Source organism: Lates calcarifer, linkage group LG24 (genome assembly GCF_001640805.2).
Source record: "Lates calcarifer isolate ASB-BC8 linkage group LG24, TLL_Latcal_v3, whole genome shotgun sequence".
NCBI lineage: Eukaryota > Metazoa > Chordata > Actinopteri > Centropomidae > Lates > Lates calcarifer.
This window is the reverse complement of record NC_066856.1, coordinates 394,753-409,500: the sequence shown is the minus strand read 5'-3', so window position 1 is coordinate 409,500 and position 14,748 is coordinate 394,753. Positions and strand designations below refer to the sequence as shown.

At 44.1% G+C, this 14,748-nt stretch overlaps 1 protein-coding gene across 1 annotated transcript in view; it reads right to left on the bottom strand.

Moving 5' to 3' along the window:
• The window catches only part of LOC108898232 (matrix metalloproteinase-16-like), a 59,106-nt gene that overhangs the window by 3,990 nt on the left and 40,368 nt on the right, over positions 1-14,748 (bottom strand). The window contains 5 exon segments of the mRNA XM_018698145.2: positions 1,150-1,265; positions 1,570-1,720; positions 6,255-6,393; positions 14,084-14,269; positions 14,271-14,302. Coding sequence (XP_018553661.1) covers positions 1,150-1,265; positions 1,570-1,720; positions 6,255-6,393; positions 14,084-14,269; positions 14,271-14,302 — 624 coding nt within the window.

The window sequence follows — 14,748 nt, the reverse complement described above, 5'->3', positions numbered from 1 at the left end:
GTCGGCCCTGAAACACAAGCCTCTCTCTACACAGCGTCCTTCAGACTGTCACTCAGAGCTCAGCTGAGGATTGTGATTAGCTGAAGAAATAAAACAGCTCCGGGAATGTTTGTGGTTCCACCTTGGCAGCAGCTTCTGCCACACTTTTCTCCAACATTTAACACAAATGAAGTGAAAATGTGGTTATTGAGAGACACAGATCCAGATGTAGCAGCAGATACAACACAGACATACAAGGGGGTGGGGCGGGCTGAGCCACTGCGGATCAGAGCCAGGTCAACATGGCCCCAGGGCCCCTGCTCTGAAACGTGCTGCAATGGGCAGCAGCACCGTACTCCATCATGCCTGTGTATCTGGGTCAGTGTTATGAGCGTGCCACTTGACACACTGCCTCTGCAAACACACACACACAAGAGCAAATATGTGTGATGCACACAAATACCCATCATCCTCTTGGATATTGATCCACCCTTCATGCTCTGATTGATGCCCGCTCCACCTGGCCTCGCCAGCAGACACGCCCGACTACTGATCTGGCAGCAGATCCTCAGCACAGATGGCCCAAACGTTCAGCACCACCTGCCCTGCTTTTTCCAACCTGGGAGCTGCCAAAACCAGGTCCAAACCCACCTGGCATAATGCATCCAATGGGACAGGCTGTTCTCCTCTTCACACTATCTGAGCGGCCAATTGCTGAGCGGTATTAATCCCGCCCCCCTACCCTTGGCTAGGCCCAACCAGCTTAAACCGGAACGAGTGCCCAGTGGTGGTCTTGTCCTTTCTGCTGTCCACAGTTCTGCTCCAACTGGGTCTCACAGCCCACTGAGCAGGACTAACTCATTAAGGAACATTTTTATTTTGAAACAATTCATAAAGAAAAAAAACACATTTCGGGATGAACTGACCTCTTTTCATCTTTCTTTTCCAACACACAAACACCCTCCATCAGTCCGCCTCCCTCGGTTCTGCCTATATGGAAGCGTGCCACCTGCCAAGGCTCAGTGTAGTAACTAGGGCAAATTTCAATCAATGCCACCCTGGTTTACCTCCTGCACAGCATGTGCCAGTGACCAGCTGAAATCAATGCTGCCTGGCACATGAACCGTGCTGTTATTGCCAAGTCAGAGCATCGGGCAGGACAAATCGTACCATTGGCTTTGTCCACGAAGGCCCCCTGTGGTGAGTCAGGCACACCTCTCCACACTGTGATGGGTTTAGGATAGCCAGGGTCCATGGTCCTCATTTCCTCGTTGTAGCGCCAGTACCTAAACAGAAACAAACGATGAGCCGCAGGAAGACAAAGCAGGTACTGATTGTGAACGAGGGCTGCAGAGAATGTACTGAAACTGACAACAGATGGTTGTTTGTGCTCGTATCTGCTGTCCTAATACCACGTCAGATTAGGGGCTTCACATAGACGACTGAGTTAAACTGAATGAAATGACAGGAGAGGAAAGCTGTAATACCAGGCCAATATCACACCTTTATTTCACAGCTACAGCTTTACTCTGAAACCCTTTCTCACACTGGTGACCTGGGATCTTATGCCCTCCCTCCGTCCACACCCACCTGTCCCCTTTAAAGAAGTAGGTCTTAGCCACGTCCTCCCACCACACGGCAGTCTCGATGCTCTGGGCTGGCATGCCGTGGCCAAACTGGGTGATGTCCTTGGGGTATCCAGACTGCAGCACCGTGTCCTTAAACACCCAGAACTGCTTCCCTGCACATCAAGAAAGATGAGGGGAAAATAAATTAGAGGAAGCAGGATGAGTAACAGCGAGGAAACACACCAAACACACAAGAAGGACAGATTTACAAGGACAGATACAAGCCCAGGAACAAACGGCAGGCAATAACCTGTTGCCTTTTATTACACTGTTTGATGTTGATGTTTCCTTCATTTAGAATAAGACACAGACTGGTGACAGGTTCTCCTTGCCCTTGTTCAGAGGTACTCTGGAAACTTTTCAGAGCTGCCAAACAGAGCTGGTAACTGCTCAGCTGAGATGAAGCCACACTTGTGGGAAAACCAGTCCCTCTCCCTCTGTCCTGCACCTGTCTCTCAGTAAACCCTCCTCCCTACTTCCTGTGCAGTGTTTATGTTGCACAGTATGTTTCTGACACAGCTCAGGAAGTGCTCGTCCTCATCACCAGTGAAGGAACAGGGCGGAGCGGGAGGAAGTGGTGAAATGACGAACGTAGAGAGAGGAAACACACAAGATGTCAAATATTTGATCTTGATCTTCTTTGCTGATTCATGAAGTTACTCAGTGTTTGATGCAGAAACTATGAATATGATACCATGTGTAAGGTAGAAATCCTTTTCTACACAGTCTTTCATTCATCTAAAAACTGGACTCAAATAATCTAAACTCATCAGGTCAAGAAGTTTATTGGAGTAAAGATGGAAACTAACGTCTTTTCTCTCTCGTTGAGAGGATAAAGTCCAGCTCTGACAGGGACAAAAACAGCCTGATCAATATTTAGGAACATGAACCGTCCATCCAAAGAAGACAGAGACTCCAACTGATCAGGGTGGAGCTTTCAGACATAGATTAATGAGCAGGATTCATAGACACGTGACAGCAGTCAGTGTGGATGACCCTCAGTAGCTTTAAGCTCTGAGACGACCTGCTCACCTCTCTTTAACAAACACAGGAAGTAGGTGTAAAATAATGCAGATATGATCCAGCACAGCTGACATTTAACCCCGAAGAAGTGGAGGAACAGTAGGACAGGGTGGTGACTGAATGTGAATGTGAATGTGAATGCGAGTGTGTGTGTGTGTGTGTGTGTGTGTGTGTGTGACCTGTAGAGGCCTCTTTTTCAGAGAGAGGAAATTCCTGTCATTTCACCTCGTTCTCTTACAATGCTCCACTCATTCTGGGTCACACTTCCTCCAACCCTGACATGCACACACTTAAACCCACCACACCCTGAGATTAAAAGACTCCACCCCCACCCCCCCCACCCCAAAAAAAAGAGTGCACCACAAAAAAAAAAAAAAACAGCATCCTCAGCAGAGACTCTGGAAGCTCCTCTCTGTCTCTATCCAACACAAAATGGGATTCTCCTTTCTGTTTTCTGTTTTTTATTAAATTGAAGTTGACTTGCACAGACCCCCTACCTCCCCTCCACCCATCCAAACCCCCTCCACATAAAAATCTGGCTTCATCTTCAGAGCTGGGAGGGCTACTTTGATGTAGTGGAGGCTCCGGCATCTGCTGCAGTGTAACGACTAAGAGTGTATAAAGAGAGTTGTATAGGATGGAGATTTGTACCAAACACACACACACACACACACACACACAGAGCAAGAACTCTGACTTTTCCATGATTCTGTGTTCGTGTTTTTCTGAGGTTGGAAAAACTCTGTTGGGCTGAAAGTCTTTGCACGTAAGGAATATGTGGAACAATCTGTAAAATACAGTCTGGTGTATTCATGGACAGTAATGAAAAAATGTTCTCTGTGAGGACATCCAGTCTGTAAACTAGTTTTATCTCCAAAGGTAGCAGCATGTCATTAGCTAAGTCCGCTATGGTGTTGAGTTACAGGTTACAGCATGTTTAGGCTAACGTTATAGCAGCTCTGTCCTAATCTCCAACTCATCTACAACTTAGAGCCAGATTCACATTAGATCAGGTTATGTCAGTCAGACCTTTCTCTACATTAGTTATATTTATGATGCTGTGATGCTGCATCAGCTCGTGAGGATGTTTTGATAAGGACCTGCAGCTATAGCATCAAGTACATGACTGTAGACTCCTCCTCCACCTCAGAGGGGGCTGGGGATACAGGAACTCATCTTTAACATCTACATCATTTTCTGAGCTGCAGCCACAGCAGATTCACTCTGTCTCGCTTAGTTTCTCTGTTGACCTGATGTTGGACGATGTCTCTGACTGTGGGATCTAAAATGTTTCAACTCATGTAAACCTATGATCTTATCTACATGAGCTGCCTGTGTGTGGACCTTACAGCTACATTAACAGCCTGGTAAACAGGACTGTCACACTGGGAACCCTCAGAACAGTAAAGGGAGTTCTCCCAGACTATCAGCTGTGTTTAGCAGATTTAAATTATGACATACCAGTGTTATTCCTTGATTGGCACTTTGATATTTTGGAAAACAAAAAAGAAATAACAACAATACAAATGCAACTTAAACTTATGATTTCTATGCTCCAGTGAAATAATGGTCCTGATACCTCAGCAACCCTCAACATTTAACTGACTTTTTATTTACTCAGTACTTTTTTACTTCATACAAATGTTGTTATTGACTTTTGTGAAAGAAAATGTTGCCGTCACATCACAATATAGGAACTCATTTTAGTTTTCTGACACATTCAGAGAGATATCCAGTATAAAAGTGGCTGAGACAAGGTCATGTGACCCTCAGACTTCAGCTAAAAATGGAGGCCTGCTTTTATTTACCTCTGCTGCTCACTTTAAACTCAACATGTGTTGAGGTCAGAATGGAGAGTCTGACAGATGTACAGCTCCTCAGGCTCAGACGATGTGAGCAGGACATTTTACAGTTGTAGAAGTCAGTGATCTCTGGAGGAGAAATGACTGGATAAAACACTGATGCTGTTTCTAAATGACCTCAAACATATGTGTGCATTTCTGTACTGATATATCTGCACTACAGTCGATATTGGTTGGGCCAATTCATCAGTCAGCCTCAGTCTAAAATAAGACACTGTCTGACAGGTCTGCAGGAGGTAAATGAAGCGAGTCGCTCTGACTGCCCTCTGACTGGATCCTGACTCTCAGGATGAAAATGCATCCTGACATATACCAGAGATGTTTATTGTGTCTGTGTCTAACCCTGTTAGTGCCAACATTTGATTTGATTAATTTAATTTCTATTCATGATGCAGCTGCTCACTGTTAGATGTGAATGTGTGTGCATGCTGTGACTGAGCAGTGAGTTGATTTGTAACAACAGGTCTGACTCTGCTGACTGATGCTCCTACAGAACCTCAGACCATATCCAGTGTCTGAGCAGAATGGAAACAGGGAAACACTGAGTGAACACTGGCACCGCACTGCACTGCACAAATGAACAACACATGGTGGATCTATTTCTAATGTATACCAGCGGTGTGTGCTCAGAGACCTGCTCTGTGAAGCCCAAACAGCATCAAGCTAATCAGTGACTCAGCCATGACTTCAGTGAAACTGTAAAGCCTCCATCTGTGCGTTTACTCCAGAAGTACTCATCAGACCAGGAGCTGTTAGAGGATATTCAAAACGGCTGCTTGGACAAGGACCTTGAGAGCCGGTGCATTTTGTTTTCTGACCGGCTTTCTTCCTAATTCTTTATTCCAAATAGGGACAGACAGAATAAGGCCTTCTGGGAAATCAGCCGTGCGTGTTGAGATGAAGAATGGTGCCGTGTTAGTATGGGTTTTTCTAAATCTGTGTGCCATCCCAGCCTGGGAAGAAAGAGCTGGGTAGAGAAACTCAACATGGGACCACTAGTCTGCATTTCCAGGAATTGTTTTGAGTTGAAAATAGAAATGGGTTTGAGTGAAGATTTTTATCCCAGCAGACTCTGACTGCTTACCTTCGCCTCTCTCATCAACACCCCCTCTCTCTGCAGCGTATGCAAACAGCAGTTTACCAGACTGCTGTGTTTGTGTGCTGCTTCTTTCAAGTGGCTTTTCAGTTTTCGACATAATTAGCTTTAAACCTCTGTGTTTTGAGGCCAACTTGTCGATAAATCTTTTCAGAAAGGTGGAGGAATCCGAATCAGAGATCATCAAACACTGACGTTCACTGCTGAGGAAGCAGTGAAGTCATCTCCAAAAACTGTGTATGCTAATTATCCTTAGCTACAGTTGAAGACCTAAACTGAGACACATCACTACAACCAGCAGCACCAACATTAACACCAGAAGCAGAACAGGTGGATTATGGGGGATTTTCCAACCAAGTGAGTAAAACATTGCTTTAATCTTCCACAGATTGACATTGGACTCACACACACAGATAAGATCAAAGCAGTAGTGTGAGTGAGCGTGATAGCATGCAACAGCTATTAAAGATAAAAAGCCTCTGTTTGTTTCTGAGCACAGAGATACATGTATAGAACATGTGTACAGAATAATAAACACCACAGCTGTGTTAACACACCACGTTATATAAGACACATCACATGAGGAACTGATGTAGAGCAGGATGGGAAGATGAGGATGAATCAAAGCTTCGCCATGTTCCTCTGCGGTCCAGTGTGTAGCCTCACCTTTGAAGAAGACAAACTTGCCCTCGCTGTTCTCATAGACGGCATCTATCTTTGGCGGCAGGCCCCTCCAGAAAACACTGATGAGCATCGGGTATCCCGGCATCACTGAGTTATCCCTGACGCGCCAAAACCAGTGGTCCTGGGAGAGAACAGAGCATGACCAAGGTCAGACAGACTAAAACTCTATCACTGGTGTGTCTGTGAAAATAACAGTTGAAATCCTGAGTACAATCTATTCCTCTGACATGTAGATTCTTGTTGGCAGTAGCTAAGTAAATGTAGTTAGTAATATAGTAAAAAAAAATGACCTGGTTGGTTTTATCTTTCTCAGCACTGGGTGATCAGTAAATGACATTAGTTTGTACCAAATGTTTCTTCTCCTGACACCAAACACCAAACACGTGCTACCCTCTTACATATATAAAGACCTCTGCATATAGTTTACATATAGTGGATTCTAACATCTGACACTGCTGAATTCAGGCCAGATTCTTATGACAGAACCTGCTGGCGGTGATCAGCTCCAGCTGCTGCTCTGACAGCCGTAATGCCTTTAAGATCCTACTCTCAGGTTGCCTGGAAAAACTGGGCGACTGTCACTATGCACGCAGCTCCAGGAGAACAGATATGCTGGGAAAACCATCAAGTGGGGGGATGGGGGGCAAGGTGATAGCCAGGAGGTTTATGAGGAGCCAAGAGTCTCTGATTTCCCTTTTTTTTTGGGGGGGGGGCACGGCCAACTGGAAGGTGTGTCTTTTTGATGTTGGATGAAACTTGATGACAGAGGGAGCCGGGGGGAGACCCAGGCTGTGAAAACCATTAGGACCCATTGGGATGTCCCACCCTTTGGCAATGAACGGACAATTGCGCCTCCTGAACACAGCGAGCACTGGGGCCACAAAGCCTGACCTCGTAGCCAGGGACGCAGAGGCAGAGAGGGGGAGACAACACATCATCACAGCCTGCCTCATTCACAGTGAAAGCTAAATAAACAGGCCATTTATCAAACAGTCTCTGCACCACTCTCCTCTCTCTCTGTCTAACCCAATTGTTTCTCTGGGACTCTCCACTCTCCCTGGACTCTTCCTCCTCATTCTTTTCATTTCCCCTTGTCTCTCATTCCAATTCCTCCTCTCTTCCTCTCCCTCAGTCCCTCCATACCTACTTCCTTCATAGATTTCAATTGTTCAGCATTTTCCTCAGTACACGGCCCGGCCCCGTAATTGAAAACAGATCAAACTGTGAAATCCGACCCATTTGAATCCTTTTGACTTTATAAAAGAGAAAATGTTCTCTCCCCCGCTACAGTCCCACTCCCACTTTGAAAATAAAGCTCAGGCGAGCACACTTCACTTGTAGAACATTTCAGCCGCAGCTTTGCAATTACAGGAATGTCTCGAATAATCACTGCAGATTCAGTCTGAGCAGAGGCTGGAAATCTTATACATGTTCCCTGCGCTGAGAGACGGGGCAGAGCAGGGTTTGTCACGCATACGCTCTCATGATGTATGATAATGCATTCACAGCAATAAGGTTGAGTTACCATACTCTCTGTGTTGGAAAGTGGATTCTGGACAAAGCTAACAAATTGTCTCCACCAATGAGCTCTAGTCCAGGAGAGTCATTGAGGTGGAGGTGGAGGGGGTGGGGGGTGGGGTCTTTAACCTGTCCATGATATTTCAGTACTAATAATTTATTTCGACCTGCAGGTTCCTCAAAACTGAACACAGTTAAATTCTTTAGGTGACTGCTCACTGATTTTTATGTTTTACAACCATTCACAATTACATGTTGAATAAAAGAAAGATAATCTTCACACCACCTTTGACTTTATTCAATAAAGTGAAGCCTGAAGTTGTACCTGTATTCATCGCCTTCTACAAATCACACTTCACGATGCCAACACAGAGCCAACTCAGGAATAAAAGTGAAGAATAAAGTACATCTGCTCATAGAGGAAGAGCCAATCAGACACGAGAAATTACCCAACATTATTGTTCAGTCTGTCATTCAAAATGCTTCACTTATTTATGATATCTAAATATATGTCTGTGATGAAATACTGAGAAATTAGCTGACATGAAACCAAGAAGAAAACTGTGTAGATGAGCTACATGTAACAAAGATACATGAGACAATTATCAGAAGAAGAAAACCAGTGAGGAGGTGTGAATATGACAGACAGTGGGGTCAGGACAACAGAGCTGTCGACCTTTCACTCTCTTAATGTGACGTACACACTCGGCTGGACTGAGAGCAGAGTGCAGGTGTAAATAAAGCAGAGCCTGAGGCCTCAGATCACTGTCTCACTGAGGGATGAGGGTTTTCTCTGTCAGTGCATGCACTGTTGTGTATCTGTGTGTGTGTATGTGTTGAAAGCTTCCACACAGACTGGAAAAAAACTTCTCCAAACTACATGAACTTAACTGCACTTGTTGGAATGAGGCGTGACCTTGAAACAGTCACTTTAGTAATAAACTGTGGTTCAACTCTTCAGCCTGCAGCTGCTTCTCTCTGTTACTGTTCACTACACATGTGGCAGCATATCAGCACAGCAGAGAGAAACATGCAGGACGTTCAGTCACACATGTAGAGGAGGTGTTCACATGTGTAACTGCAGATCTCTGGAGTCTTATTCATCTTTGGCTCTTTTGTGCCACTAGTTTTAATCTGTCATAAACAACCATTTATGCAGCACACTGTAACTAATATTTCTCAAAAATATGGCATACCATCTCCTCCTCATAATGTTGCTGTTACTGTAGCTCAGAGTAGCTTGGTACGTTCATCTGTCTGTTGTTAGCAAAATGCAGTTCCACTGTTATGAGACTTGTGTGACGACACCAGAAATGTGTTGGCGTTTCAGCTCTAGAAAATGTCTGTAGGTCAGTTTCACTTAAGTTTCTAGTTGCTTTACTTATTTCTTTAGCTCTAACACTGGTTTGTGGAGGAGGTGTTTGCAAGTGTTTGATGTTTAAAGGAATAGTAACATACCGATACCTTTTTAAATATGAGGCTAGCAAAAAGACGTTAGCTTAGCATAAAGACTGAAACAGCTGGCCTGATTTTCCTCCTCTCCTTGTGAGAAGAAACTATATATAAGGGACTGAATATTAAAATTTAGAGTTGATGCTGGACTGACCTTTCCAGGACCTGTATGCTAAGCTGAGCTAAGCTAAGCTAAGCACCTCCTGGTTTCAGGTTTTAACATCATTCATCCTCTCTCTCTGGGTGTTTAGAAGGTTTTAGACTTTTTACAGCCTTACAGTGGTGGAGTTAAACATGCTCTCAGTGTCTGTCTCCCTCCTCCCAGGAACTCAGACACTAAGAAGGGTGGACAGCTCACTGCTCCCTTGACCACTGTGCTCTCATTACTGGATGTCCAAATCAAAGCCAAAGTCTCTGACATGAGTGGCCAAGTGGTCGATCCTGAATGACGAGAGACCCTGCGGCGTCTCATAGTCCCCTGCTCTGAATCTGTCCACATCTAGGAAGGAAGTGTCTCTCAGTGAGTGAGTTTAGCACTGTTGGAGAGGAGGAGGAAGAATAGGAGGGACAGGCTGTCACAGTGGACTGATGACAGGACTGACTGTAGTGAAGGAGGCTCTGACTGCAGCTTTGAGCTAAGGTCACAATGACTGTGGGTCTTTAAATGGCTAGAAATGATAGCCATAAAAAAGAATTGCAGAAGCCTTTAGTCTCTGTTGTTAATTTCGTTCGATGAGGAAAATATTCAGCCTTGAAGAGGAGCATGTTTTAGGGAATGTTTGGATACGGCAGAAATCCATAAACTCAAATCCACACATGCATATAGAGAACGAGCGTGTGCAGCAGGATATCATATGGTTAGTGGGTTGACAGAGAGCTGAACTTGAGGTGACTGCAGTCATAAAAGTGGTAGCAGTGTAGTTTTAATGGGACATTTACAGGTGACTCTGGATGAACATGGCTGCACTCAGGTGTCTGTAACCTCACCTGACCCTCTGTCACCTAAGTGCAGAGAAAAATGAGCAGCTGTAAAACTGTAAAGCCTTAACAAGCATGACTCCTAGGCTGGCTCTGGAGATTAACTGGCCTATAAATCAGCCACTTCAATACAGACAGAGCTTAACACCACAGTTCACCTTATTCCACCAACATCTGGAGGAGTTCTGTTCAGATCCAGCTGTGACGTTTTATGTCAGTCTTTACTTGATATAACTAAAGTGGTATGAATAATTAAACCCAGAGAAACATGTTCACGTCAGTCAGTCACTGCTTATTCAACTTTAATCCAGAGTGATAACAGTGTGGGGTATGAGAGAAGCAGACATTTAGGAGGCAGGGTCTGATAAGACTGTATCTAGTTGCATTATGGGAAATGTAGGAGGATGTAACGGTATGATTGATTTCACAATATCATGATAACAGAGGTGTCGGATACTGTTGTAGACCTGTGCGGTAAAAAACGATATGTCATCTGGGTAAAACTGTAGTTTTGTTACAGCTGCTGTGGAGTAGAGGTGAATGGAAATGAGAACTACAGAGACCACCGTCCCATGTGTACCCAACATCCTTTGTGTTCTGTCCTCTCCCTCTTCAAATCTACAATGAAGCTGGCGGATGCCGGTGTTGGAGGCGAGGGAGAACAGTGCGAAGGAGAGAGAGACGAAGCCTCTCTGAAACTCTGGATGCTCCAGCATCTTTTAGATCTGACATGTGGAAGCATTTCAGTTTCCCCGTGTCATGAAATGAGAGAGTGGAAAATGAGACAGATAAACATTTTATAAACTTTTAAAATATTGCAATAAATGTTGTATCATGGACTTGTGATCGAGAGATTATCATATCATGAGTTTTTGATATTGTTTCATCTCTAGTAGGAAGCAGTGTTTTTGAAGTTTGACTCATATGAATGACTGCTGCACAGATTTAGTTATTTACTCTTTTTTAAATTAATCTGTCTCTTGTGTGAGCCCAAACTTTATAGAAGTGCAACACTAACTTTATTATTTACTTCACTGTTAACCGACACTGATCATGATCAGCTTTAATGGCCTGCTGTAATTTGGAGTAAAATGTACCTTCATGACTATGTCAAACTGAACAGTTTTCTCAGCAGTCCTGTGATGATCTGCATGTTGTGATCTCAGAGGTGAAATATTCTGGAAACAATAACCTTGGTTTCTGCAGATCCCTGGTTTCACCACCTCTGTCCTCATCACTAACTTCACCTGAGAAAGTCTCACACAGGAAAAATGTTTGTTGAAACCTTCCCACACAGGATGTAGAAAATGAGACTGAAGATTGAGAAAAAATGTTCTATTTACATGTAAATGGTTGTGGAGGCAATCTGCACACTCGTACACTCCAGTATACTTTCAAACATTATCACATCCTGAGTTTAGTCAGAAATAATGTTCGGAGATGTGAATGAGGAGTGCTCCTCCTCTGTAAACACACAACCACAATATTCTTCTCTTTGCTTGATTTTCCAACAGGTTCCATAATGTGGATCTAAATCTTTGGGTCCTGTATCGTACCAGTTTTCACTCAGGTCCAACAGACCTGATAAAGTCTTTGCTCTAAAACCACCTTCTTTACATTGCTGGACCACCTGTGGACCTCAGGGGCTCTGAGGCTGTTCAGACATCTGCTATAATGACTTGGCACTGACTACACACGACTCTTCCAACACAACCAGGTGGGGACAGTGAGTTTAGCCAAGCAGAGCCGGCCAAATGGACCCACAACATGAAGGAACCAAGAAGACAATTAATCCAACCATCAAGCAAAGAAATCAGCCCCATGAACGAGACGAAACATTCAGACATGAAACTGAAACGAGCTGTAAATCCTCATCAGTTTAACCAGTCCTCACAATCATACAGAGAGCTTGGCGTACTCCACAGAGAATCTATCAAACATCACTGATTATGATTCCAGATCAGCTGTTTTACAGTCAGGCAGCTTCATCTACCAGGAGAGGATTTAGCATTCACACGATGCCTCAGTCTTTATGGAGAAAACTGGCACAACTCACACTGTGAGTAAAGAAATATTAGGACCACCTGCTCCGCCTGAGAAACACTGACTGAATCCAAGTCAAAGCTGTGATCTCTTATTGATTTCACTTCACTGACCACACTGGATTATACTACAGGGGAGCAAATCATCCCTGGTCCTGATGTTACCGGTGGTCCTAACGATTTACAACTGCACTTACATGTGTTGTGCAGCAAATCATCCCTCTGCTCCATTCATCTCCACCTCTGGAAACATGAGCTGCTGCTGCTTAAACAGGCTGATGGAGAGAAACATCCATCAGAGGGTTCAGACTGATGGAGCCAAACACAGCTCCACATCATAAACCAAGCAGCTCCTCCTACTGATGTAACCTGCTGTCAGACACTTCGCTGGTTTATTTTCTGTTTTCATATTATTATTATTATTTTTATTATTTCAGATTTGTCTTATCACCATATCACCAACGCAGGGATGCAGCGTGGACAACAGAATCAGAGCTGTCGCATCAGCAGAAAATCTAATTTTCCTGCACTGGCACCAAAACAAAGAGAGACCTATCTGAGGGACTTTTTTTTAGGGATCCTAAAGTCAGAGAGCAGATCAAACCAAACCAAAGCTATTCCTTCAAAATAAACCTCTCACAGAGACAGTTATGTGTGCATCAGCTGCTGGAGTATGGCCTTGGAAAGATGATTTGATTTCAGTCCATAAAACAGGTTTAAGGTAAACACATCACACTGATGTTTAAATAGTAATGACAAATAAAAAACAGAGGGAATGGCTTTAAGGTTAAAGTTTAAAGCAGTGCCAAGTGGGGTGGGGTGGTGGTGGGGTAGAGAGGACAGAAAGGGTTTTTCCCCTGGCTCCACAAGCCTCTTATTTAACCAATGAACACTGTCTATTTATATCCCCAGAAAAATACAGTCACACTCAGAGAAAGCATCAGAGGCTCTTTCTCCTCTGTGTGGAGAACACAGGACAGCTTTGTGCTGCCCCAAGGTTTTTCTCTCTTCCTCACTACACGGTGCCAAGGTCTTGTGCTCACAAGCTTAGACCAAGGATAAAGATGCATTAAGGGGCATGTGAGCTTTTACTCTAGTACTGGAATGAAAACCAGGCAGACTGTGCAGGGAGGAAGGAGAACTGTGCTGCTCTGTGCACACCACCGTGTTCCTCTTTACTAAAATACCCAGTTTGTCCAAATTCTTTCTAAATTGGCCTCAGCTAACCTGGAGACAGCTCCTTTTAGACACAATAGCTTTTTTACTTATGCAATAAAATACACAGCCACAGAGTCCACCATATTTTTACAACTATAACCACAGAGTCAAATGTCTCTCTCCTAAAACATCCAGACAACGTTTCTTCTGGGGTGTAAAAACTACAACCACAAACACAACCAGAGTCATTTAGTGTTTCCACACACCCATGAAGCAGATTAATAGAAAAGCTCCCTCCCTCTGTATATTTAGGTAATCCTTCAAACTCTGAAGAAATCCAGAATCCATTCAGATCCATTCAGCTACTGTCAGAGCTTCAGGCCACTGATCTGAATCAGAGGATGAGATGTTCTGTTGTTGCATTAATCAGAAGATGACGTTTGATTCTACAGCAGAAATCTCTTCAGGTGTATCTTGTTGCTTTGGAAACATGTTATGAAACTCCTCATCTCATCACAGGTTGTTCTGGCCTGTGCAGACTGATGTCTGTGTTCTCACTCTGTTAACAGATCCAGGCTAAAACAGCTGCAGGGTTTAAACCCACCCCTCCAAACAAACTAGAAGTGAAAGTGGTGTGTTCTGAATCACAGGCTCCTCTCTCACCTTGAAGACAAACATCTCTCTTCTCAGTATAGCCAGAGTGTTGAAGCCTCCATCGCAGATATTAGGTTTAGCGTTGGGGTGGGATGGTCTGTCCCCTGGGGGCAGCCTTGGAGGTCGCGTCTGCCTGTCTGGCTTACGGGGGTCTGAGGGAGGATGGGAGCGAGGAGGGGGGGCCGTCGGCAAAGGGCTTGGTGGGTTGGGGGATCTTATCGGGAGGCCCTGGAGGAAGAAAGAGAAAAAATTCTGAGTGGTTGTGATACATGCTGAAGATCTATGGCTGACTGAGGTTGTCTATTGTTATCTGAACCACACCCAATCAACTCAACCAACACATCGCAACAGCTGCAGATCAATGCAGCAGCTGTACACACAAGAGTTATTTATTTACAGGCTTTCAGGAGTCACTACATCAGTTAGTCAGGATACATACAGATACCATCACCGTATATGAGAGCTGATGAGAGAGAGATGCTTTATCACACTTTTAAAAATTTTGCAATTTAAAAATGTGAAGTTTTTGGCCTAAATATCAGGGTTGCACTAAAAAAATCCAACATCCAGCTCCTGAAGAGGTCAGGGGTTAACACCTCTAAACAAGAAGGTTTCCTAAAATGTCAAACTATTTCTTCTAATGCAGTTATAATATATGGGGAAAAGAGTATGTG